Source organism: Solanum verrucosum, unplaced genomic scaffold (assembly GCF_900185275.1).
Source record: "Solanum verrucosum unplaced genomic scaffold, falcon-dt-bn FXZP01000182.1, whole genome shotgun sequence".
NCBI classification, from domain to species: Eukaryota; Viridiplantae; Streptophyta; class Magnoliopsida; order Solanales; family Solanaceae; genus Solanum; species Solanum verrucosum.
The window spans coordinates 1,470,997-1,498,462 of record NW_026020378.1 but is presented as its reverse complement, the minus strand read 5'-3'; the positions used below and the strand labels follow the sequence as shown (position 1 = coordinate 1,498,462).

Genomic DNA, 27,466 nt, shown 5'->3' with positions numbered 1-27,466 from the left:
CAGGGGAATGAGATTGCATCCAATATGTGTCATCAATGCCAGAGGAATGACAAATGAAGGGTTGTTAGGTGCACCAGTTGTAAAACAAAGCGATATTGTGTTCCTTGCATGACCACGTGGTACTGAAAACTTTTACCAACTATATTATTGGTTGTATTTTCTTATGTGAGTAACTTTCTGATCTTTGAATTGTAAATTAACTTGTCAAGAAACAATACTATTCTCCTTGTGCCTTTATTTGAGAAGTCTGTCTCTTAATGAGATATTGTTTATTTTGACAACTGATAAGATACTAAACATGATGAGCATTTTAACTGCTTGAAGCTTATATATCCAATCTATTTTGCTTAATATTGTCAACTCCAACACCAATTATTATTCATTTCATGTTGTTTTTTTTTGTTTATTCTCATGAGTGCCTTTTTCCCTTTATGATTAATAATAGGTACCCTGGGATGCCTGAGGTGGCTTTTGAAGAGTCTTGTCCTGCTTGTCGTCAAAACTGTAATTGCAAAGCTTGCTTGCGGTTGGATGGGCCAATAAGGGTTGGTTTCTTTTGTTATTCCACTTATATTAAGTTACAGTCCAATTTTGCAGGTTAACAATATATGTAATACACTCTTATCGAAATTTTCTTGCAGGCTTTGAATAACTTATACTGTGAGATTAGCAAAGAAGAAAAGATTCAATATTCTAAATTTATCGTGCAAAAGCTTTTGCCTTTCTTGAGAAGATTCAACACAGAGCAAGTGATGGAGATGGAGATTGAAGCTAAGATTCAAGGTTCTATTATCTTGCATAAAAATTTGATACCATAACAGTTCTATGTATTTTTCATTTGATATGCCATTTTCTTTTCATTTGGGCAACCATAAATATGCATTTAAGATTCTGTTATGTGATATCTATTTTCACAGCTAGAGAACATAGTAAAATAGCTCTTCTCTGCCATATATATGGTCGGGGTCGAGTTTAAAAGGATCTGAAATGTTAAATGGAGAATGTTATAACATATTCCTAGATAAGAAAAAATAGTTTCCTGTAGTAGGTAGAGAGATACCAACTTCCTCCAAGAAAAACCGAATGTGTAATACATCTTCAGCTGCTTCCTATTGTAACTAGAATTTCCATTGTTTATTTTGGGCAGGAGTACCCGTGTCAGAGTTGATGCTTCCCAAGGCAAAGTGCCGGAGGAGTGAGCGTATACACTGGTAAGCATGAAAGACCTCCTCTTTCCATGTCAATTTTTTGGATAATGTTCAAATAAACTGAAATGAGCTACGCTTGGTGCAGCAACAACTGCAAAACATCAATTTTTGATCTTCGCAGAAATTGTTCCAGCTGTTCCTATGTTCTTTGCCTTACTTGTTGCCGAGATCTTAGAGATGGTATTTATAAATGAGGTGAAGAAGAAGTCATCATGAAACTCACTGACAACGGGGTTGCTTATTTGCATGGTGATGTGAGATTGGATGCCAGAACTACCATTTCCAGAAGGCCTAGATTTTCCAAGAAGATAGTTGACAATGATTCTGTGGGAGATGCCAAGTTTGCGTTTGGTATGGAACCTGGGGATGATGGAGGGCTTCTCCCAGAGAACTCTGGTTACCCTGCTGGTGAATGGAAATGCAATGAAGATGGTAGCATCCCTTGTCCACCAGAGAATTTTGGTGGCTGTGTTAAGGGAGTTTTAGAGCTGAAGTGCCTGACATCAAAGTCAAAATCTCTTATCTCTGAGTTGTTGGAAGAGGCTGATGATATTTCCAACAACTTGAATTGGAATACATGCATGAAATGCCTCAGGAGTCATGCTTATGTATGAAATCAATGGATGAAAATGATATGCAGAAAAGCAAATTGCGTAAAGCAGCATTTCGTGAAGATTCTGATGGCAATTATTTATAGTGTCCAGCAGCTAAGGATCTTCAACAGGAGGATATGAAGCATTTCCAATGTCATTGGCTGAAAGGTGAGCCTTCAATTGTCGGTAATGTGCTTGAGACTATGTCAGGGTTAAGCTGGGAGCCCATGGTTATGTGGTGAGCATGTCGCCAGATAAAGAGCACAAACCATCCCCTTCATTTGAATGTCAGCGCTATCAATTGCTTGGATTGGTGTGAGGTAAGTTTAATACTTGCCAGTTGTCCCAATGATACATGGAGGAAAATACCGGGGTAAAGAGGGTGTAATTTTATGCATCTTGGTAATCCCTATCTCTATTTACTGTTGCAGTGTACTTTCTGAGGCATCAATTCATGGTTTTCCTTGCTTTAAGTTTAGCTAGACAATAAATATCTTAGTTATGAGGAATCTCTCCATCACTGTTGTGTCAGCTCTGGTTGGATGACAGTATAATTGGATGCAAACCGAAATACATATCAATTAATAGCTCAGATCAATATCTAAGCACTTAATGCATGATTCACAGTTTATTGCGATGATTATAACCTTAACGCTATGGCTTAGCTCAAAGGAACTTAATTGTTCTACTTTATAGTGCCAGATGGGATTTTAAAACATCCATTTTGATGTCGTCATACCGCAAGATATGTACTCTTGGTGCTTCTTTTTATGATGGATAATTTGTTTTGTTTTTTGTTAATCTTTTGAACTAATGAATTACTATTTAGTTCAGCGTTTAATGGAGTAGGTAGTTCTATTTATTCTGCATGACCATCTTACTCTTTCATCAACTATAGGTTTTTCCAAGTCCATTAAATTGATAGACTACTTTTATCCCATTATTATGGGCTAGTACAGTAAGCATGACTTGATTAACTTTATTTTCATTTTGAAACTTCATGAGAAGCACCACTAACCACTCAATTCTTTACTTAAAATGTGCTTAAAAAATAATTCATGTTGCTCGCGGTATGAAGCATGAAGTTGATGACTTTGTGAATATTAACTAGATCAACTCAATGGGATTTGAGGTAGTATGAAGGGAAACATCTAGTTGCGTTAGTATTTATTGAGAATATAATTGAGAAAATATAAGTGTGCTCTCTCTAACGGCTTGAACTTTTTTTTTTGATAACCGAGAAATCCGTTTGTGACCCACCCTTTGGACCAATCTTCTAAACTCGGTGGATAATGGGCCCGCCTCTTTACCCTTCTCCACTAAAATACTGGGCTTCGCTGTGTGGGGCTAGAACCTGCGACCTAAGTCACAAATCCTCCACCTTTTGCCACTCGAGCTAGGCCTTGGGGGCAATGGCTTAAACTTTTTGATGAGATGGTCACACAATTCAACATGATATAAAAGCAGACAGAGGTCCTGATATCGAATTTCACCAACACATCATCAAAAAAGAGTTCCTCATGCATGGCCCATGAAAAAAATCAGGTCTGCATGTGAAGGGGCGTGTTGAGAATATAATTAAGTTAATATAAGTGTGTTCTCTCTTAACAACTTAAGTTTTTAGATGAGATGGACATACACTTCAAAAATACTTTTTGCTAATGAAGTACACAACTAGCGACAACTAAGCAACATGTGCAATTTCAGACCAAGTAGCAATGTATACTTGACCTGTAATTGGCCTGTGAAGTGCAGTGTTTCACAAAAGCTTTTGGCCCTTTTAGCCTTCTTAAGTATAATTTATTTGCTGTTAAGCTTAACCCATTTTAACGTTTTGTTTTTCCTTTGATTACTGCAGGTTGAAGTTAACATCCGCCAATTTTTTATGGGATACATGGAAGGTCGGTTTGATAGTGCTGGCTGGCCCCAGATTTTGCAGTTGAAAGACTGGCCTTCATCTGATTTTTTCGATGAGCGGTCACCTCGTCACTGTGCTGAGTTTGTTAGAAGCTTGCCCTTTAAGGAGTACACAAATCCTCAAAATGGCTATCTGAATCTTGCTGTCAAACTGCCATCAGGGTATTTGATGCCTGGCACGAGACCAAAAACATATATTGCTTATGGAGTTCCCGAGGAGCTGGGGCGTGGGGACTCTGTGACTAAGCTGCATTTTGATATGTCTGATTCGGTATACTTAATTGTTTTATTTTTCTTTGGGCATATTTTCTTCTCTGTTGACTCTGGATTATGCCCAACTAAGTTTTTTCTTGAACACATGGACAATTCGTGCTTTTGGTTATTGCAAGCGCTCTTTAACTTTAGACTTATGCAAGCTAATGCAAAAACAAGTCAAGTTGGAAAAACTGCTCACATCAAAAAAGAAAATGAACATCCTGAAAATGTCTCCCATGAACTGAAGTGACTTTATGTTCTCTAATTTGGTTGGATATATGCTAGAGACTTGGAGAATCGACAGTCGTAAATTCTGTTGCACTCCCCAAAAGAAATGTTTGTTCTCAGTTTGAAGAGTGCTTTCATATCCTCCTCTGTGGTATTCTCGACAGAGGATATTACATGGTGAACTATGTGTGTCCTTATTATATTGTTAGGCTGCATCTATGTATTTATCTATTTTCTACCTATATTCCAGGTAAATGTGCTGACACATACACAAGGAATAAACCTGACACCTGAACAACTTTCGAGGATTGAAAAATTGAAAAGAAAGCATGTTGCCCAGGATAATTGGGAATTGCAAACGACTGAGGAGGAGCACAAATATGAAATCAAAACATCATCTAAGTTCAACGAGGACCAGCCTTTACTAGGTGAGATATACCTGATCTAATTGAAGTTCAAGACTTCATGAACTACTTATCCAAACAAGAAAAAGAAAGCAATATTAGTGAACTAAATTGTGGTAATCAATCATTGTTGCATCTGCTTCCTGTGTGGAACCAGAGAGACACACTGTTGCGGAAGTGGTAACAGATGGTGGGGGAATCAATTTAACTAGCGCTTTTGAAGCAAGTGGAGGGATTAAGAATGATGTTAAAATTGATGAGTGCAAAGATATCCTGTTTTTTGCAAAAAATGTGAAATGATTGAGGATGTTAGAATCCTGGGAATATTCTGTAAGAAAAACAACAAGAAAATACCCGGTGAAATCCCACAAGTGGGGTATGGGGATGGTAAAATGTACGCAAACCTTATTACTACTTCGTGGAAGTAGAGAGGATGTTCCCGAAAGACTCTCAACTCAAGTGCAACAAATCCAGGTATAAAGGACACAATGAAGAAAATAAAGCGAATAGCAAGGAAACAATGCAAAGTCTACCGGAAGAGAGCAAACACAACAACAAAATAGTGCGATAATTGAAACACAATAAACAACATACTAGGATAGATTATTGAAAAGAATAATAAACAATGATAAATACCAACCACCCTAAACAAGCCAACACTAAAACTACCTACTAACCTTCTACCCTAATACGCGTCCTCTACACCTTTCTTTCTATGGTCATGTCCTCAGTAGCTGCATCATATCCTGTCTTATCACCTCTCCTCAATACTTCTTTGGCCTACCTCTGCCTCTCCTCGTACCCTTTATAACCAGTCTCTTGCACCTCGTCACAAGTGCATCTATGCATCTCCTATTCACATGTCCAAATCATCTCAGTCTCGCTTCCCTCAACTTGTCTACCACAAAGACCATTCCCACCTCCTTCGGATATCCTCATTTATAACTTTATCGCTCCTAATATGACCACACATCCACCTCAACATCCTCATTTACGCAACATGCATTTTCTGGACGACTGGCTAACACTCTGCCTCATACAACAATATCGGTCTAACCACCACTCTATAGAACTTACCTATGAGTTTCGATGGTAGCTTTTTATCACACAAGAATCTAGATGCAAGCCTTCACTCCATCAACACTGTCAATACAATGTGTGATATCATCTATCCCCACTCCCCTGATTATAAACCCAAGATACTTGAATTTGTCTCTTAGAGATATTTCATGTGTCAAGCCTCACTTCCACGCCTACCTCATGCATTGCATCATTGAATTTGCACTCCGCATACTTTGTTTTGGTCCTGCGCAACCTGAATCCTTAGTCTCCAAAATTTATCTCCACACTTCTAACTTAACATTAACTCCATTGCGCGTCTCATCAGTCAGTACTAAGTCATCTGCAAATAACATACGCTAAGCCACCTCTTCCACTATGTGTCTTTGGGAGCATATGCTTTGTCTATTTGCTCACAACAGAAAAAGACAAATTAGTTCCACGTGCTCTTAAATGTGTTTTTCTTGGTTATTGAAGGTATAAAATGCATATCAATGCTTCTCACCCGTCCTTCAACGATACCTTATGCCTGTTGATGTTACTTTTATAAATGGTATTTTACATCCTTTTCTGCTGATAATTAGGCATTTTTGAGGTTTTACTAGTTCCTATCTTTTGGGATCCCACCAGTCTATCCTTCCATGTCATATCCTGTAACTCCATTAACTCCATCTTCCTGGACTATCTCTAGATAAATCTACAGTTGGTTGTCTTTGGGTATATACATTGAATGTTGGTCTTGATGGACAAATTGATTGCCTAAAAGCTCACCTAGTGGACAAGGGTTATACACAAAAATTTTGGTCTTGACTATGGTGATATCTTCTCTCCAGTGGCCAAGATTGCTTCTGTCCGTCTCGTTTTATCCATGGTTGTTGTTCGTCATTGGCCTCTCTGCCAATTGGATATTAAAAATGTCTTTTCTTCATGGAGATCTCGAAGATGAGGTATATATAGAGCAACAACATGGTTTTGTTGCTCAACGGGAGTCTAGTAACATGGTGTGTAGACTACGAAAAACACTTGATGGCCTAAAGCAGTCTCCTCGAGCATGGTTATTTAGAAGTTTGGCATGATATGAAATGAAGGTGATCATTTTGTGCTCTATTGTCACACTGCTCCAGATTTGTGAATGTATTTAGTGGTGTACGTTGATGACATAGTTATCACATGTAATGCTGATGAGGGAATTACCAGATTGTAGTCTATTGATTCTCAAATGGATTCAAATATTAAGCTCTTACTTGGTCAAGGGGAGCCTCTTAGAGATTATGGAAGATATAGAAGGCTGGTAGGAAAGTTGAATTATCACGTAGTGACCCGACTTGACATTACTTTCCAGATTAGTGTTGTAAGTCAATTCTTGAATTCTCCTTGTGACTGTCATTGAAATGCAGTTATTCACATTCTTTATTACACAAAATCTGCTTCAGCCTTCAGGGAATGGACTACTTCATGAAGACCGAGGACATGAGAAAATTGTTGGATATTCACTGATTGGGCAGGGTCACTCTTTGACAGATAGTCGACTTTTGGATATTGTGTTCTAGTTGGGGGAAATTTGGTTTCTTTAAAAAGTATGAAATAAAATGTGGCTGCTAGATCTAGTGAAGAAGCAGAATACCGGTGGCAACATGTGAACTCATATGGATCAAACAACTATTCAAGGAGTTGAAATTTAGAGATACTAAGGGAATAAACTTGTGTGCGACAATGAATCTGCACATCACATTGCATCGAATGCATTGTTTCACGAGAGGTCCATACACATAGAGATTGATTGTCATTTTGTCAGGGAAAATGTGCTCTTAGGAGACATCATTACAAGGTTCGTAAGATCAAGTGATTAGTGTGCAGACATATTCACCAAACCAAGTTCCTACCGGTTCTAGAATGAGTGTATTGATTTGTATAATTTCCTTTCCTTTTTAGGACATGTAAACTTAGTTATTATGTTATTGATAAGGTTTGGAGAGAATAACTTGTTTATTGCTTAATGATTACAGTGATATAAATACATGAAGAGTACTGACTAACTATGGTAACTAGATAATCAAATCCCTACAAATCAGCTTGACTACCATATATACAAGATTGTACAACTGTAAATTGATTCTGTAACACTCTCCCTCAAGTTGGAGCATGGATATTGATCATGCCAAGCTTGTTACAAAAGTAATCAACTCGCTTATTTGTTTCACAAAGCATTAAATAGATCATCAAAAGGATCATCATCATCTGTCATAAGAGTACATTAGGAACCATTGGAGTACTACAAGGTTTTGCTCCCAACTTTCTAGTTTCTGCAAGCAAGTCAAGAATATACCTTCTTAGAGATAGAAAATTCCCTTCTTGCTTCTATTTACTTCTACTCCAAAAAGTATCTCAATGGGCTCGAATCCTTCATTTGAAATCTAGTATGCAAGAAAGACCTAAGGGAAGAAACACTCGCATAATCACTTTCTGTGATGATGTCATCGACATATACAACAAGGAGAATAGAGCCAAATGTTTATTGCCGAGAAGATTGAGTGATCACATTTGCTCATTTTCAACCCAAAATCTTGAACTACCTCACTGAATATGCCAAGCCAAGCTCATGGACTTTGCTTCAAACCATACATAAGCTTCTTCAAATGACAAACTTTCTCATACTCCCCCTGAGCAACAAAATTGGGTGGTTGCTCCATATACACTTTCTCTTGAAGATCACCATGAAGGAATGCATTCTTGATATCTAACTGATGCAAAGGCCAATTCTCAAAAAGAGCTAGAGAAATGAAAAAGCAAACAAAATTGAGTTTGGCAATTGGGGAGAAGGTGTTTGAATAATCTACCCATATGTCTGGGCATACCCTTTAGCCATAAGCCTGGCCTTAAGCCTTGCTACAGAACCATCTGGAGTAACTTTAACGGTGAAGACCCACTTACATCCCACTGGCTTCTTTCCCTTCGATAAATCCACCAAATCCCACGTGTGATTTTCCTCTAAGGCATGTATTTTATCAATCATTGGATTAGACCATCCAGGATTATTCAAAGCCTCCTTCACTGTTTTGGGTACAGAGATGGAGTCTAGAGAAGTAATCAAAGATCTAGACATAAAGGATAAATGATCATAGGAAAAAAAATTAATAATTAAATATGTAGATTTGCAAGTACGCGTACCTTTGAAAAGAGCAATAGGGAGGTCAAGATTTTCTAAAGGATCAAGTGACCGAATGGGTTCATGACAAGTATCATCAATCTCTCGCTTCCTTGAGTAGACTTGAACAATTGACAGTCTTGCTATCACATATGGAGAAGGTAGTGAAGGTACAACAATTGGGGAGTGATCAACAAGAGAATTGAGAGATGAAAGGAACAACATCAAATTGTTTTGTCAAAACGCGAGTGACTTGATCGACTAACCATCATCTTGCCCCCCCGGACTTGTAGAATTAGGAGGTGCATAGAAGAATGGTGTAGTCTCTGAAAATACCACATTAATTGACATAAGATATTTGCCAAGTTCTGTAGAATAACACCGATACCCTTTTTGAAGGCTAAAATAGCCTAGAAAAACACATTTCAATGCCTTAGGATCTAGATTGGTAATAGATGGTCGTACATCTCAAACATAACATGTGCTTTGAAACACCTTTGGTTGCATTGAAGTAGTGACTTAGTAGGAAAAAGAACATTATAAGGCGTATTACCAACACGCACAATAAATGACATGCGATTAATAAGAAAGCAAGCTGTAGAGACTGCATTTGCCCAAAATTGTTTAGGAACCTTCATATGGAATAAAAGTGCCCTATCCGTCTCAAGTTGATGTCTATTCTTCCTCTCAGCAACTCCATTTTGAAAGGGCATATGAACACATGAAGACTGGTAGAGAATACTATGTTGCCTCAAATATGATTGAAACAACTCTGACATATATTCTGTAGCGTAGTCACTTCTTAGAGTACGACCGAAGCATTGAATTGAGTTTTATCTTCAGCGTAGAAGGCACAAAAATGAGTAGACACTTCAGAGCGACTCTTCATAAAATAAATCCAAGTCATCTGAGAGAAATTATCCACAAAAGTGACAAAATACCTATGTCCAGTTTTGGAAGTGACTAGACATGGTCCCCTAACGTCAAAATGAACTAACTCAAAAACAGGCTCAGCGCACTTATTAACCCTTGGACCTATTGAGTTGCGACGATGTTTTGAAAATCGTTATGACTTGCATTTTAGTGAAGAAATATTCTGAAATTGAAGACAAAGCTTCTTTAACAAAGGTAGAGAGGGATGTCCCAATCAACAATTTGCTTCAAACGGAGACACGACACTTGAGCAGTCTGTAGACTCCCATTCATCAAGGATATAGAGATCATCAGATACATATCCTTTACCAAGATACATATCCTTTACCAATTATCTGATTTGTTGTAAAATCACGAAACAAACAATGATCAGAAACAAAAGATATGTAGCAATCAAGGTCTCAGGTTACTTTGCTAACGAAAATCAAATTGAAGGCCAACTTTGGTAAGACTTAATACAAATGACAAGGTAATAGATGAGATTGGTTTAACAATTTAGAGAGGGTGCTTTGTGTGATTGAAAGCTTGAAAATACATTAAGATTACCTGTCATGTGATTTGTTGCAACTGGATTTATCACCCATTTATTTGTAGATGTATAAGACATGACTCTGTAAAAGCATTAACTGAAGTGAGTTCCTTTAACATGGTCGGAGCAAAATCGCAACATGCATGTAACTTTTCTCTCAGGCACTAATATCGAGATGATTGTCTAGATTGATATTTCCTTCTTTCTTCTCCGATGATCCCTCTGATCACCGGAAGCTACCTTCTCCTTTCCTTCTCTTTTCCCTCCTAAAACTTTTCTAGAATTAACCCTAGATGGACGACACTATATACTTCGCAGTCGGATTTAAATCCTACGATGTCACACGAACACCCGGAACAGTAGGTGATTGGTATGATTGGACAGAAAGAAGCAGGAACTTCGTCACAAGAACAACCTTCAACGCCAAAGCATTGGAATGGATCTCTCAGACTCTACGGGAGGCCTCAAAAACAAAGGGGAATACGGTGCGAAGATGGAAGAAAAAGGATGCTTTCTCAGAGATTTATTGTGCCAGAAATTACAACAAGTATGGAAGGTACATTAGCTTGATAAACATCAAAGGCAGAAGAAGGGCAGTTATTATCATCCCTGAGATGACTCTCAACTCAGGATGGTCAGGAATTGCAGAAAAGATTGAGAGATTTATCAGCAGCTATAAACACGTGGGGAACCGAGGAGCACATAGGTTGGTGGATAAGAATATACCGTATGCAGAAATTCTAAAGAGCATTAAATGGGCAAACAAGGGGAATATTGGTTCTAGGGAAGAGGGAATACTCAAGAGGGGAGATAGAATCTGCATTAATGATAATGCAAACTCATACAGTGAAGTTTTAAAGAAGAGTTTAGTGGGAAAATTTGTATACAGTAAAGGTGAAGCCCCAACCCTTGCAGATATCAGAAGGTGGACAAATGACCTTTGGAAGCAGACTTATGACTTGAATATTTACGAGATGGGAAACGACTACTTCTTATTTGAGTTCTCCTCCATGATCACGGCTGAACAAGTAGTTGAAGGTAATTGGAGTTGGAGGAACTCTCCAGTGCTTTTCCAATGGTGGAATCCGACGATATGTACATCATTGGAGACAGAGAGAGCTAGAACAACATGGATCAAAATCGTTGGTATGCCCCTTCAGTTTTGGTCCCACGGGGTGTTCAAAGCCATCGGTGATTTCTGCGGAGAATGGGTCGAAACAGAGGAGGAAACACAACTACGAAATCACCTAAAATGGGCAAGAATCAAGGTCGAAGGTGATGGCACCAAAGTACCTAAAGAGGTCACTATAGACGATGGAAACCTCCAAGTCACGATGCAAATTTGGACTGAAAGTCCTGTAAGGGTGTTCGCCGGAGAAGAACAAAGCCAAAAAATCCCTTCGAAAGTGGATATTACCCAGCGGTCCAAAATACTTGTACCAAAGGATCATGAGTTGCATCGTGCTTTGGACAGTGATATGTCAGCCACAGCTGGACAACCACGTGCAAATACAGAGACACGTGAGGAGGGTTCCAAGTTTAAATTAATGGGCCAAGACCGACTTGTAGGTCATGACCCAACAATTAACTTGGGCCTCAATTGTAAATGTGGGCCGTTCATAATCCCTCAGACAAAGGAGAAAGCATGTGAGGGGCACGTGACTTTTAATGAAAGGGCAAAGGAGGGCCTGACTAATCTTAAGACCCTGGCTACGCAATTCCTCGAAGCTTTTAGTTCCTGGGAATTGTCGTCAGTGGTAAACTTGGTTGAAGAGACACCAATTTCCAAACAGAGAGAGGCATACGACATCCAACAGGGGGTAATGGCCCAAAACAGATTAGATAAAAATCTGGGAAAGCAATTACAAGAGGTCGGGGAAGGCTTAAAGCCGCCGGAAAATTTTGAAGCTGGACACAGTATGCAGATACAACAGATTCATGATGTCGAACCAGTGTCTACCAATATGCCCGAAATTCGGCAAGATCAAGAGGGTGAGGCATCACAATGGATCAATGCCCATATCATGGAACTGAGTGCCGCATATGGGGTTGCTTTCGAAGGATTTAGGGAAGAAACACATGCCCTACTGATGAGATTAGATAAGAGAAAGGCAGCACTGGAAGACAAGAATTCTGATAGTTCAAATGCTACGCCCAGAAATAGGGGAATTGGAAAAAACGAGCTCAAAAATCTGCAGTCCTGTCTGAACCAAGAAGTGGAGGGATCCAGAACAAAAGGGAGAATCTTGAGTTTGACTTTCAAATGAAGGTAAAATTACTATCTTGGAATGTAAGGGGGATTAACAATATTTCTACAAGAAATCTTGTTAAAAGTGCTATGCTCAAGTGGAAAGCAGATGTTTACTGCTTCCAGGAAACAAAGGTGAATAAAGATGTGGAGAGCTTTGCCAAACATCTATGGGCCAGCAGGTGGATGCGTTGTGGGTATTTGGAAGCTGATGGAAGCAAGGGGGGGATCTTGATTATGTGGGATCGCAGGGTGTGGAAAGGTAGCGTAGTGGAGACAGGGCAGTTTTCAATCACCTATAAATTCGAAGCAGTGCATAATTCTTTTAATTGGTTTCTCACTGGTGTATATGCTCCTCACATCAGAAGTGAGAAGCTAGAGTGCTGGGAAGAAGTAGCAGCGGTTAAAGAATTATGTGAAGGACCTTGAGTGACATGTGGCGATTTTAACACAGTCAGAACTATGGCAGAAATGAGAGGCTGTAGCAGAATCACTAATGTAATGACCGACTTCTCCAAGTGGATAGATGAAATGGAGCTACATGATCCTCATCTATGCGGGGGAAACTTCACATGGTTCAGAGGGCCAAATCATCACAGTGCCGCTAGATTAGACAGATTTCTTTATTCAGTAGAATGAGAGGAGTTTTTCAAGAACATTAAACAAATGGTCATGCCTAGAGTGACGTCTGATCACTGTCCTATTTTGCTACAATGTGGTGACTGGGGAAAACAGAAACCCTACTTCAAGTTCGAGAATTGGTGGCTTGAGATAGAGGGTTTCCGAGAACAAGTACAGGAATGGTGGGATGAATTTGAAGTGATGGGATGCCCTGATTATATACTTAGCATGAAGCTAAAGATGCTCAAGCCAAAAATCAAGGAATGGAGCAAGCGAGTCTGTGGTGAACTAGGAACCAAGAAGAACAACCTATTAGCTGAATTGGCTGATATTGATTTGGCTCAAGATACCAGGAACTTAAATGAAGACGAAATGATGGTAAGGGCAACTGTCCTAGTAGAACTGGAAAAGCTGGCAGAAAATGAGGAAGCTAGGTGGAGACAAAAATCCAGAGTTCTATGGCTAAAACAAGGCAACAACAACACAATTTTTTTTCAGAGAATGGCAACAGCACACGAGATACAATGCTATTGACAAACTGTTAGTCAGAGGGGAGGAAATCAAAGATCCAGAACAAATCAAAATTAACATGATTGAGTTCTATAAGAACTTATACACTGAACCGGAAGGTTGGAGGCCAGCTTTTGCGATTGCAAATTGCCCCAGAATCTCCCAGGAAGATCAAGAGTGGCTGCAAAGGCCATTTACTGAAGCTGAGGTACTGGGTATCTTCAAACAGAGTGATGGTGACAAAGCCCCCGGCCCAGATGGCTTTACAATGCGCTTCTACAAGGAATGTTGGCCGACCTTGAAAGAAGACCTGATGCAAACAATACATAATTTTCACCAGAACGAGTTTTTTGAGAAGTCTTTCAATGCTACCTTTGTAGCACTTATTCCCAAGAAGCATGGAGCAGAAGAGCTAAAAGACTTCAGACCAATAAGTCTAATTGGTGGAGTCTACAAAATCATAGCCAAGCTTATCACTGAGAGATTGAAGACAGTTATGGGAACTCTAGTGGACGAACATCAGATGGCATTCTTGAAGGGCAGACAAATAATGGATGCGACCCTTCTGGCAAATGAGTTGGTAGACTCGAGGGTGAAACAAAATAAACCAGGAGTGCTTTGCAAGCTCGACATTGAGAAGGCCTACGACCATGTGAATTGGGCTTTCCTCCTCAAAGTATTAAGAGATATGGGATTTGGCGACAAATGGGTCAACTGGATTAAATTCTGCATATCCACTGTGAAATTTTCACTTATAATTAATGGTAATCCAGAGGGTTTCTTTCAATCACAGAGAGGTCTGCGACAAGGCGACCCCATGTCACCTTTTCTGTTCATTCTAGCTATGGAAGGCCTAAACTCCATGATTAGGAAAGCAAGGGAGAATGGATGGATTAGAGGTTTTTGTGCTAACATAAATATGAACAATGCTATGGAGGTATCTCATCTACTGTATGCAGATGACTCCCTTGTATTTTGTGATGCAGAAGTTACACAAATAAGGCACCTGAGAGCTATCCTAACAATCTTTGAGGGCATTTCGGGACTTCATGTCAACTGACACAAAAACTGCCTCTATCCAGTGAACCAAGTCCCTAATATGCAGACCCTAGCTGAGAATCTAGGATGCCAAGTGGCCTCCCTTCCTACTAAATACCTAGGAATGACTCTTGGAGCAAAAAATAAAGAGCTAGAAGTGTGGTGTGAGGTTCTGGAAAGAAGTGAGAGGAAATTAGCAAGATGGAAAAGCAAGTATCTATCTTTGGGTGGCAGGCTGACTCTTATAAAATCAGTCATGGACAGCCAACCTACCTATATGATAAGTCTATTCCCTCTACCAGGTAACATAGAGAAGAAAATCAACAAGGCTAGAAGAGCTTTCCTATGGCAGGGCAACAAGGAGAAGAAGGGGTACAATCTAGTAAAATGGGATAAGGTGATCCTTAACAAAAAACAGGGTGGGCTGGGCATAAAGAAGCTAGGTGCACAGAATGAAAGTCTACTGAAGAAATGGTTATGGAGATTCTGTAGTGAAGATGTGGCACTATGGAGGAGATTCATTTCACAAAAATACGGGCTCCAGAATAGTTGGACCACTGAGGAGGTGACTGGTACTTTTGGATGCTCCGTGTGGAAAACAATTAGAAGCCTGTGGCCCTCTTTCATTAACAACCTGAAGTACAGAATTAGGGATGGGGAGAAGACAAGTTTCTGGAATGAATTGTGGATTGGGGAAGAGGTTCTGAGGACTACCTTTCCAGATCTATACATCTTGAGCTTGCAACAGATGGATAAGGTGGCACAAGTATGGAGTCCTCAAGGGTGGAACTTGATTTTTAGGAGGGCCATGAATGATTGGGAAATAAATAGAGTAGCTGATTTGCTGCAGACTCTAAATGCTTTCCCAGGAGTAAGTGTAGGTTCTGATTTGCCAATTTGGAAACTACATAGCAAAGGGTCTTTTACCGTGAAATCATGTTATTGGAGTTTGAACTTCAGCCAGACAATGGCAGCAAAATGGCCTTGGAAACTGATTTGGAAGGTTAAAATACCACACAAAATCTCATGTTTCAGCTGGCTGGTGGTCAGGAGAGCCTGTTTAACACACGAAGTACTATAGAGAAGAGGTATTCAGATTTGCTCTAGGTGTTTTATGTGTGAGCAAGAGGCAGAGATAAATAGTCACTTGTTCATTCATTGCAAAACAGCTGTAAATCTGTGGAACATGTTCTTCTGTTTACTTGGGATAAGTTGAGTAATGCCCAGGACCTCCTTTGATATGTTGAAAAGCTGGGAAGGAGTTGGAAGAAGGGGATCACAAGAAGATTGGTGGAGAAGTATCCCAGCATGTGTTTGGTGGACTTTATGGAAAGAGAGAAATGAAAGATGTTTTGAAGGAAAAGCTAGCTGTTTCCAGAAGATCAAGATGAAGAGTATAAGTTTTTTGTATTTTTGGTGTAAACATGATATAGTGGGGGAAATAGATAGTTTAGTTGAGTTCAAAGGACAATTGTAAAGCCTCCTATCTAGTCTTTTAATCTCGATGAAGCCCTTTGGGGTTGTAAATCCCACCCCATCAGCTTTACTTGATGGGCTTTTTGGTGTGAATACACAGTTACTATTATCAAAAAAAAAAAAGTGAGTTCCTTCATTGATTTTTTATATTGAAAGATTTTAACAAATTCTTTCGCCGAAACCAAAACCAAATATCATATAATGGACTAGAAGCAGTCATTTCGCCAAACTCACCATATCAAATCAGAATATAGAGAAATTGCCAAAGCTCTGTACCAAATGTTAGCCCAACAGTTCTGTCCACGCCAACAAGTCGGATTGTTTGACTCAACTCAAAAAGAGCTCCATTCACATATAAAGGTATTAATAGTGAAGTAGTCAATTCCTAGCTAAAGGGTTCAACTCAAATAGACATAAACCATTCAAAGAGATGCCCAGCAAAATTCAAGATACAAAACAAATAGACTAAAACACCCAGTTGTTCAGGAGATGGTTTAGAAACTAAAATATGAAATACCCAAATGATCCAGATGTGAAACCAATTGAACAGTGGAGGGTAAATTCAAACAACAGCAACATAATTCAAACAATATTGCATCTCAAAACAAATCAAAGCAGCAGACAAATCATTGTACCTGATTGTTGATGCTTATTCTTCAAAACTTGGTCCAATATCTTGAAAACCACCTTAAGTCGGCTGAGAATTTCAAGGCGATGCCAAATTAGGACTCCAGATCAAGATTGGTCCACACATGCACCTTCACGTGTGGCTAATTCTGGCGACGACTAGCCGTGAAGTTCGACATACTACACTTTCTAATCCCACAAGACTCTGATACGATGTTATTGATAAGGTTTGGAGAGAATAACTTGTTTATTGCTCAATGATTACAATGATATAAATACATGAAGAGTACTAACTAACTATGGTAACTAGATAATCAAATCCCTACAAATCAGCTAGACTACCATATATACAATATTGCACAACTGTAAATTGATTCTGTAACAGAACCCCAATAACTTGTGGGAATAATAAAGCTGAATTCTCTCTCAAACTCTTGTTTTCTCACAGATGATATAGATGGAGGTGCATTGTGGGATATCTTTAGAAGGCAAGATATTCCAAAGTTAGAGGAATATCTTAGGAAGCACTTCAAGGAATTCAGGCATATTAATTGTTGTCGTATACCACAGGTATGAACCAAATTTGCTTAGCATTCATACTTTGGAATGAGTGTTGAGTCCTATTTTTTCTTTCGTGGTTTTGGCTTGGGGGTTAAGAATAATTGGTTGTAGGATGTTTCTTTCATTAATGAGGTGTTTTTAGATGACCAAGAAATCCATCTGGGGTCAGCCCGCAAGACCTACCGCTACCTTTGAAACTTGGGGGATATTGTGCCCGCCCCTTTACCCTGTTCTACTTAAATACCAAGCTTAGTTCACATGGCGCAAGGCTTGAACCTGTGACCCAAGTCACCAGTCCCTCAACTTTTGCCTGAGAGCAGGACCTATAATGTTACACTTTGTGCCAAATTTTCTTGAGTAAGAATTTTCAATATGAGACATATTTCCTACCTAGACATAAAACATATTTTTAAATCTCCCAAATTTGTCTTTTAACTCGTTATTCAAGTACAGAGGAGGGGGTTGTTTCGAAACACAATCTTCTGAAATTGTAGATGATGAAACAAGAAATTTAAGAAAATATTGCTTGAACTTGAAATGCATACACATGATGAAGCTTGTTGTTTGTAGATTATCAAATTTACCATGAAGATGTTTTTGGTAGAGACATAGAGTTGAACTTATGAAGAAAATAAACATCACTCTATTTCTTCTAATGTTTAGAGAATTTTCCTTTTTTCTTTTCCAGATATTTATAATTCAATACAAGAATGATAACTGTGGGACATTTCATTCTTTGTTTTTCTCTTATTAATTAAAACACAAAGTATTCTGCATGTACCAATTACCAACTCCTTTTTGCCTTGCATTGTAGGTTATTCACCCTATACATGATCAAACATTTTACTTGACTAAGGATCACAAAAATAATCTTAAGGAAGAATGTGGTGAGTGTTTCATGTATGAATCTCATAGCTTGAAACGTTCCTATTTCGATGTGGAACTCTCTTTTTTTTCTTCTTACATTTTTATTTTAATTATTTTCTATTTCGCAGGAATTGAACCATGGACCTTTGTTCAAAAATTAGGGGATGCAATTTTCATACCTGCAGGCTGCCCTTATCAAGTTAGAAATTTGAAGGTGTCTCTCTCTCCCCTTGTCAATTTTTTAGGTTCTTCCTTTTTAAATTAACTTAGGACCTCAATTCAACTTGAAGATAATAGTCGAAGCTATGGTAACTTAATTTAACCTATCGGAAAAATTCTAATAGTTGAAGCTATAGTAATTTATAGTTTTATCATTTTTTGCCTTGTCAAAAGAAAAGGCTACTTTTATTTTTATCCAATCCATAGTGGTTGTGAAAGATAAAAATTCTTGTACCAGTATATTTTGGGTAAGTTTTAGGATAACAAAATGTTTTGCTATTTTATTTATCATTTAACTATATGATATTCTGCAGCCAAAGTGACTAAACAACTTAAAGACCCGGTGCCTTCAAAGTGCGAATTTGTGAATAAAGCTGCCTATTCTAAGGTTAAGTTGAAAGTGGATGTAGGTTACTGTAGCTGCTTATATGCCATTGAAAATTATCCAAAGTAAGGCTGATTTAAAGTTGGATAGTGATAATTGATACTCCCTCAGTTTCATTTTTTGGGTCTTAGTTTGACTGTTGTTGTAGAAGCAACACTGCTAACGGCTGAGAAGTTGGAAGAATAAAAATACACTCTCTTAGTTCTGAAACTATCCGATCTTGGTTTTTGAGATAGACGGGATGAATAAGCAATAAAAAAATGTACACTTTCTTTTTCCAAATGTACTGACATAAATGATGACTAATAGATCTTTGACTTCTGATCAGGGAACTTGGATATTATCAATAAGTTGCTATATTGAAGATAATGAATAAAGTTTAGTGCTAATTAGTAAATTATGCTTCAAAACTTTCTCATATAACCACTAATTTTTCTTCCTAGTCAACTTTCCACTTTATTCCACATATTTAGTTATGCATATCTTTTGTTGTTAAATGATCATCCTAGGGTAGTTTAAAACTGGTGGTAGGTGTTTTGAATTGTGTTCTCTTGAGTGTGTGACCATCTCATCTAAAAACTTAAGCTGTTAGAGAGAGCACACTTCGATTATTTAATTGTATTCTCAACACGCCTCCTCACATGCAAGCTTGATTCTTTTATTTTCATGGGCCAAACATATGAAAATTCTTTTTGATATGGTGGTGGTGAGATTTGATCTCATGACCTCTGCCTGCTCTGATACCATGAGAAATTAGACGAAGAAGCAGAGATATTGGGAATTGAATTGATTGATTATTCCTTCAAGTTGATGGGATTAAATAGTTATTACAAATAGTGTAAATAAGGAAAGAAACTAATAAAATATTACTCCAAATATTCTCATAGCTACATTATCTAATCATGCCATATCTAAATATTCTCATATCTACACTATCCAATTATACCATAATTAACACTTCCCTCAAGTTGGAGCGTATAAGTCAGCAGCACTGGCTTTCTTGGGGATGAGTGCTACAAAAGTAGCATTAAAGCTCTTCTAAGTAATCTGTCTAGCATGGAATTCTTGTCTAGCCTTTATAATATTCTCTTTTAGGATCTCCCAGAAAAACAACTAAAAGGACATGGGGAAACCATCAGGTCCAGGTGCTTTCTTCATAGCACAAAGATTTAAGCAGCCTAAGATCTCTTCCTCCTCAAAAGGACCCTCTAGTTCTATCTGCTCCTCCACACTAATGGTTGTGATCCCTTGTAATTGTAGCTCAGGCCTCCACTCCTCTGGTTCTGTGTACAAATTTTGGTAGAAGCTTTTGATGGTCTCTTTAATGACAGAGGGGTCATTAGTATTGCATCCATCCACCAGTAGAGACTCAATGGAATTATACCTCTTCTGAGAAGTAGCTACTCTGTGAAAAAACTTAGTATTTTTATCCCTCTGCTTTAGCCACTGGATTCTTGATCTTTGCCTCCATCTTATTTCTTCATTCTTAGCTACTTGCTCATAAGTGATGGCCAAATTTGTTTTTTGTTGGATCTCCTCCTCTGTGAGCACTCTTTGTTCCTGTACAGCTTCCCATTTGGCCAGCTCCTCCATAATCTCCTCCTTTTGTGTGTTACAATTTTTTCTATTATTCTTACTCCATTCCTTCATCTTTCCTTTTAAAAGTTTCAGCTTTTCTGCCAAAACAAAACCTGGGGTTCCAGTTATTACAAAAGATTGCCACTATAATTTCACCTCTTCCTTGAATCCTTCCACTCTCATCCACCAATTTTCGAATTTGAAGTAGGACTTCTTGAAATTCAGATTCCCACATGTCAGTAGAATTGGGTTGTGGTCAGATCCCAACTTTGGCATTGTCCAAAGCAATCATGGGTCAAACACCTTTTGAAATCTAGAAAGGTAGAAAGTCGTGGGTAAGTCATTTGAGAATTTTTGGTTGTATTGCATATGCTCTAATAAATTCTCAACATCGTAAAAAGCTTGATGAAAAATTTGAAAATGCATCTTTTTCGGATATTGCTCTGAATCCAAGGCTTTTAGATTGTATAATCCCACAAATGGCAAGGTGATTATCAGGAGAGACGTTGTATTTGATGAAAACACCTGCTGGAAATGGGAAAGCAACAATAAAAGTTCACAAGCCTTTCCTACCAAAGAAGTAAGTCAGTCTCTTACTAATACACCAAGCCACTCTTCCGGAAACTCCAGCGTCACAAGTCCAAGGTGTAGCAGCCCAACATTGATGGTGCTTGACTCAAAAGGTTCCAGTGAAACTCCTCCACGGAAGTTTAGATCACTTTCAGATATTTATGAAACATGCACCTTTGCTTTATTTGGGTAGACCCAACTAGCTTTTAGGAAGCTTCAACAAAAATGGAATGGAGGTGTGCAATGGTAGAAGAGCTTATGGCGATAAGCAAAAATGGGACATGGGACTTGGTAGACCTTCCAGATGGAAAAAATGTTATCGGAGTAAAATGGGTGTTCAAGACAAAGTACCATGCTGACGGAAGCGTGCAGAAACATTAAGTCAGATTGGTCGCAAAAGGATATTCGCAGCAACAAGATAGTGATTGGGTAGGGAATGTGAACGACAAAAAGAGTGTTTCTGGGAACCTTGTCACTCTTGGTTCAGCACCTATTACTTGGATCTCAAAGAAACAATCAACAACAACGTTGTCTTCTTCCGAGGCTGAATATGTTGAAGCAGCATCTTCAACATGTCAAGTGTTATGGCTTAGGAAATTACTTGCTGATCTTCACCAAGAACAAAAGGGAGCAACAAAAATTTTCTGTGATAATTTATCAGTAATTACAATGGCTAAAAATCCTGTTTGTCATGGAAGATTAAAGCACATAGATATTCGGCATCATTTCATCCGTGATCTGGTTGCAGAAGGGCTGATTGAGTTGAAGAGTTGTAGCACAGAAGAACAGGTGGCAGATATTCTTACTAAATCACTTCCTCAGGCAAAGCACAATTACTTTATGTTATGCCTTGGCATATGTGATTTTGAATCAAGTGGGAGGGAGTGTTGAGAATTGATTCAAAAAAGAGTCTAAGTCACTAAGTTACTGTGTAGGATAAATTATTTACTGGGAGTTTGAGTAAGTCTTTTACTAGAGTTGAAAGAGTCTTTGTTAGGTTGTTATTTGGTTGCTATTTTTCTGGCATTTTCCTAGTTTCTAGTCAAGTGGGAGTCATGGATAGATATTATCTTCCTGAGTCTAGTTAATAAAGAGTGTACTTCTACAAAGTATTTCCTTCGTCTTCTTTGTGCAGCTCTAAGTTTTGTAGGTAAAGAACCTCTGTTTTTCCTACAAGGGGATCGTCTTGTGAGGCTTTCAATATTTGCAAGGTTATCTGCGCAATAGGTACCCAGTCTAAGCATATGCCATATGCTGGCTCCAATTCTTTCCATCAAAAACTTACTATTTTCCAGTATGCTTTTGTTTGGAAGGTAATGATATCCTCTTTGTAAATGAGGTGGTTTGCTTCAAATCATGACTCCGATACTCACTTAAAAAAAGAGTCATGACTCATGTATCAGATAGGTAGAGAGTTAAGACCTAGATATATGTACAGGTGCAATATAGTAATATATGTATTAGTATCTCACGTCACCTAGAGTGTAATGTATGCATTGTAAAATGTGCCTATAAAAGAAGTGATAAGGAAAAAGCTAGAGTGTATTAATTGGCGCCTCACTTCAAAAAGGTGAGTGCCTCGCCTCTTGCCTTAGTGAGGTAGACCCTTGTTGCCTTTTGTCACCTTATGCCTTCCAAAACATATTTCCATACTAGCTCATAAGGTTCTACAACCATTGCTGGTTATTCAACTTTTGCACTAGATCTAGCAACCACATTCTATTTCTTACTCTTCCAGGGTATCAATTACCTCATGCTTTTGTCGATCAATGACAAATATCTAACAATCTACTCGTGGCATCAATCCTCAAAGAGTAGTCCTTTAACTAGAACTGACTTTATATATAACAGAATTCAGACAACTGCGTTACAATGGCTATTACACCAAGAATCCGTAAACTAACTTGCAACACTCACATGTAAAGCAACATCAGGTCTAATCACAATGAGGTAATTCAACTTACAAATCAGCCACCAATATCTTCCAGGATCACTAAGTGCCTCCCTTTGTCTTGACTTGAGTTTAGCACTCGGATCTAGTAGGAGTATCAATAGGTCTACATCCCATCATTCACATCTCTCAAAATATGTCTAAGGTATACTTTCATTGTGAAATTAAAAAACCATATATGGACTGAGCTACCTAAATAGGCAATTACTAGAAATGCTTTCGTCTACCGCGGTCTTTAGTCTGAAAATGCCAAACAAGATGTTGCTTTAAATTAGTGATACCGTCCTGATCATCGCCAATGCCAACAATATCATCAATATAAATCACCAAATAAATACACAACTTTGGAGAAAAATGTTGATAAAACACAAAGCGATGTGCTTTACTACGAGTCATGCCAAACTCTTGGATTACTATGCAAACTTCCCAACCAAGCTCGAGGAGATTGTTTCAGACTATAGAACGACTGATGCCTACTTGACACCCCCTCCTCCTAGCTACAAAATTAGGTGGTTGCTTCATATAAACTTCATCCTCTAGGTTACCATTGAGATTCATCCTCTAGGTCACCATTGAGATAAGCATTTTAAATTGAATGTCCAACTGATAAGAGGCCAATGTCAAACAACAACCATGGATAGAAAAAGACAAACAAATGGTATTTAAGCTAGAGGAAAGAGAGTATCACTGTTATCAAGCCCAAATATATAAGTATACACCTTGGCAATAAGGTGAATCTTCAGTCTATCAACTTGGTCGTTTGGATGAACTTTGACTGCATAAATCTAACGACAACCAACAATATATTAATCTAAGGAAGAGGAACAAGCTTTCAAGTACCACTTGCATGTAAAGCAAACATCTCATCAATTATGGTCTATCACCATGTTGTATGAGAGTGCTTTAAAAGTAATCTTACTGATGGAAACAAAGGAGAAAGAATATACAAAGGCCTTATGGAGTGATGACAGACGATAACTTAAATAGTTATTATGAAGGTTAGTATTACGAGTGGATTGTATATGTTTTTGAAGTGCAATAAGTTGATTAGAGTAGACAAGTCTGCAATAGTTGTAGGGTTCGGTGAATCATCTGGCCTGATGCACGAGGCAGACGATGATGATGTCAGAAGTGGTGGCATTGTGGCTAGAGATGAAGAAGTAACTGTAGATTTTGTAAAAGTTGGTGTAGGTTAGACCTCAGAGATATCTAATGATCAGAAGATGTAAAGTAAGGTCACAACTAAAAAAATGTATTAAATTGATCTTTTTTGATAAAACAGTAGTAGTATTGGTCTTGTTAGTTTGGTTATTCTAAATTGTTTCTTTGTTAGAAATATGCACAAGAACTACAGCAGTCCAAGTTCTCTGTATTTTAGGGTAGTAATTTACTCCATAGAAGTTAATTAGTTTCTATCTTATCCATAATTAGTTTCTAATCTTATCCCTAATCCTTAGGAGTTGGTTTCTTAATTTCAGTTGGCTTGTAAACACTATAAATTAATCTGTTTTATAATGAAGTAAGTAGTTTTGCTTTCATAAATATTTCTTTGCTGGTTTATCAAACTAATGTTCCCACTTGTTCAATAACAAGAGAAACCAGATTGTTATGTTCTCCCTTCTCTGTAAACTAACATTCTCACTTCCACAGTCGTGCATAAATGTTGCTCTTTGCTTCGTTTCACCTGAAAATGTTGGTGAATGCATTCGTTTGACTGAGGAATTCCGCAAACTTCCCCAAGATCATGTTGCTAAAGAAGACAAACTGGAGGTACTTCTCTTGTTCTATGTTTCTCAGAGCTGTTTATATGCTTCTGTTTTTTATGACCATGTTCTTGCCAGAATTTCTCTTTGCACAGATTCACATTCCTTTTTAAGTTGATTACTCTCTATATGACCCCATTATCATTTTGGAGAGTCAAAACAGTCTAAAATGTCTAACTATTTTTAAATGTAAAAGAGTTTCGAATTGGACTACTTTTTATATGGTTTCAAGTACGTAAATTCTATTTTAAAAGTTTTGCCGTATTAATTTTTGAGTTCACACCTAGAATTAGATGTTTGACTCTATTACTCTGGACCTCGCTATTATTCTCAGGACAGAGGGAGTATTATTTATAGGCTCTTCAATTGTTCTGGAAATATGTAGTTAAGTGTGACATGGATCTGTGTGTAAGGCTATATTTGAAACACAAAGGAAGTTTAATTATTTACGCTTGAGGAATATCTTTCTTCTAATAAGTTTCAACTGTTTGGGGACATTTTTGAATCTCGTAAGGGGAATGAGTGTAATGCAGACCAGACGAGTTCCCTTCCCTGGCAACAACAATGTCTCTATTAAATCTACTAAATGAGCCTTTCACTGCCCACCCAACCTTGTCCTTAATTGAGCTCTTAAGGTTAGCTATAGTCAAGGTTCTTCCAAAGCGGGATAGCCATAGAAGCAGGCTGCTATCCTTCGGTTAAGGTATTAGTGTTTTTCCTATTATACCACAAATATCACATTTTCCCACTTTGTTCAAATAAGAGTTTTGCATTATTTCTTATTATGAGAAGACAATACCTTCCATGAAAAAAAAAGATGAAGTGGCTTTCAATAGTCGAGTAATGTTTAATGCTCTGCCATTCAATTTGAGCGATAAATGAGTTCTGTCGTAAGCACGATCAGTGTTGTTAGAAGTGAGCGCTTCGTCGTTTTAATACTTTTCCATACAGTTTGAGGGATAAATGAGTTCCGTCTTAAGCATGAATCCTATTAATAAAATCCTTGGATTTCTTCATCATGGATTGGACATTGTACTTTATGTTCTTTGTTATAGAATGTACATAGACACATTTTCATATAGAATACACAGCACAACCATTGATAGAGATATTTAGGGATTTTTTGATTTTGTTTTCCTTAGATTATTTGTACACCTACAATAGCACTCCTTTTGGATTAATACAATATTGAAACTTGCTCCATGCTCTCTGTATTTTACATGGTATCAGAGTAGAGTTTTTATTTTGTTTCTTTTCTTTTTCTTTTCGAATCACTGGTGTCGGCCAGTTCAAAAAATTATCCGTAAGTGACTTGGTTGGTCACGTCTGGTACTGGGAGGTACTTGGAACTTGATATTCCAACCTCACAACCAACCTACGGAGGACCACCTCACCTGATCTATAAGAACCCAGTATCCGGGGGCTGACAGGGAAGAGTGTGAGGCTCACGCTCCGGCAACTATTTCAGGCAGCTTCTCCATACGAGGCACGTGGGGGCGTGTGTAACATCTGAATCAGATCAGATTTTTTAATTCCAGCATTCTCTCAATATTTCCGGTCAGATTTTGAGGTCTCTTGTTCAACAGACTTCAGTTGGGTTATTTTCGAGCATTCCAGGTTCCTCAAACTTTGTTTTCCTTGGGTAAAATTGATTGACATTGCATTTGCTAATTTTGGTTTCAGATTACTGCTAAAATTTTGGTCGAATTTTCCTCGGCGAATCTCTGGCTTGATTGATTGTTTACTCTAAGTGAAGAATTAGTTTGATTGGATCAACCGAGCTCTATTAATTCTTAAGCATCTGGAAATCTGTTAGGGTATTTCTACTTCGTGAAATTTTTATGGTTTCACCTCTAAAATTATTTTTGATACATTGAGTATTTAATTGGAACAATAATTGATCATAATCTGGTAACTCGAAGGTCTGAAGTTTTGGTACTTCTAGTTCATCATCTGAGAAAATGGTTTTGGTTTTGGTCGAGGAGTTTGCTAACTTCTCTCAATATCAAAAATCCAGTTCAGTTACTAGCCGGTTCAAATAAATGGGTCATTGATTCAGGTGCCACAAATTACATGATAGGTAATCCTAATATCTTTTCAAGCTTTCGACCACACAAAGCACCATCTCTAGTTACTCTACCCGATGGATCAACTTGTAACAGTCTTGGATTTGGAATTGTTAAACCAACCTCCTCTATTACCTTGTCGTCCGTGTTAAGTTTACCAAAATTGGCTTTAAATTTAATATTTATAAGTAAACTTACCGGAGATCTTAATTGTTATATTTCGTTCTTTCTCGATCATTGTCTGTATCGTGATCTTACAACAAATCCGTTAATTGGCAAATGACATGTAAATGATGATCTCTGAAATGCCACTTATCAGCTGCATCTAGTTGTATGATTGCCTCTCTAGACTCTATCTCTATCCTCAAAACAAGGAAGGATGCCTTGAACCATCCTAGATGGCATGACACAATTCTTGAGGATATACATGCATGAAAATCACAATTGGAATTTGGTAGATTTACCCAAAGGAAAGAAAGCAGTTGAATGCAAATGGATCTTTGCGGTCAAAGTAAATCCAGATGGCTCTATTGCAAGACTCAAGGCCAGACTTGTAGCTAAAGGCTATGCTCAGACCTATGGGGTAGATTATTTTGACACCTTCTCCCCGGTAGCCAAGCTCACCTCTGTTCACTTGTTTGTTTCCTTAGTTGTTTCTCAGCGTTGGCCTTTACATCAGTTGGATATCAAAAATGCATTTCTTCATGGTGATCTC

General features: G+C 38.1%; 1 protein-coding gene across 1 annotated transcript; it reads left to right on the top strand.

Moving 5' to 3' along the window:
* Positions 1-26,422, top strand: LOC125838865 (lysine-specific demethylase JMJ25-like). The gene is made up of 12 exons (XM_049517891.1): positions 1-119; positions 446-545; positions 642-783; positions 1,148-1,211; positions 1,386-2,121; positions 3,660-3,989; positions 4,452-4,629; positions 17,240-17,361; positions 18,167-18,239; positions 18,348-18,433; positions 24,573-24,692; positions 26,369-26,422. Exons 6-12 carry the CDS (start codon positions 3,687-3,689, stop codon positions 26,420-26,422), a joined length of 936 nt encoding a protein of 311 aa, XP_049373848.1. The 5' UTR covers positions 1-119; positions 446-545; positions 642-783; positions 1,148-1,211; positions 1,386-2,121; positions 3,660-3,686.
* The last annotated feature ends 1,044 nt before the right edge of the window (positions 26,423-27,466 follow it).

Coding starts and splice junctions, on each gene's coding strand:
- LOC125838865 (XM_049517891.1), top strand. CDS start 3,687: ATGGGATACATGGAAGGTCGGTTTGATAGTGCTGGCTGGCCCCAGATT. Junction 3,990..4,451: donor ATTTTGATATGTCTGATTCG/GTATACTTAATT, acceptor CCTATATTCCAG/GTAAATGTGCTGACACATAC. Junction 18,434..24,572: donor ATCAAGTTAGAAATTTGAAG/GTGTCTCTCTCT, acceptor TCACTTCCACAG/TCGTGCATAAATGTTGCTCT.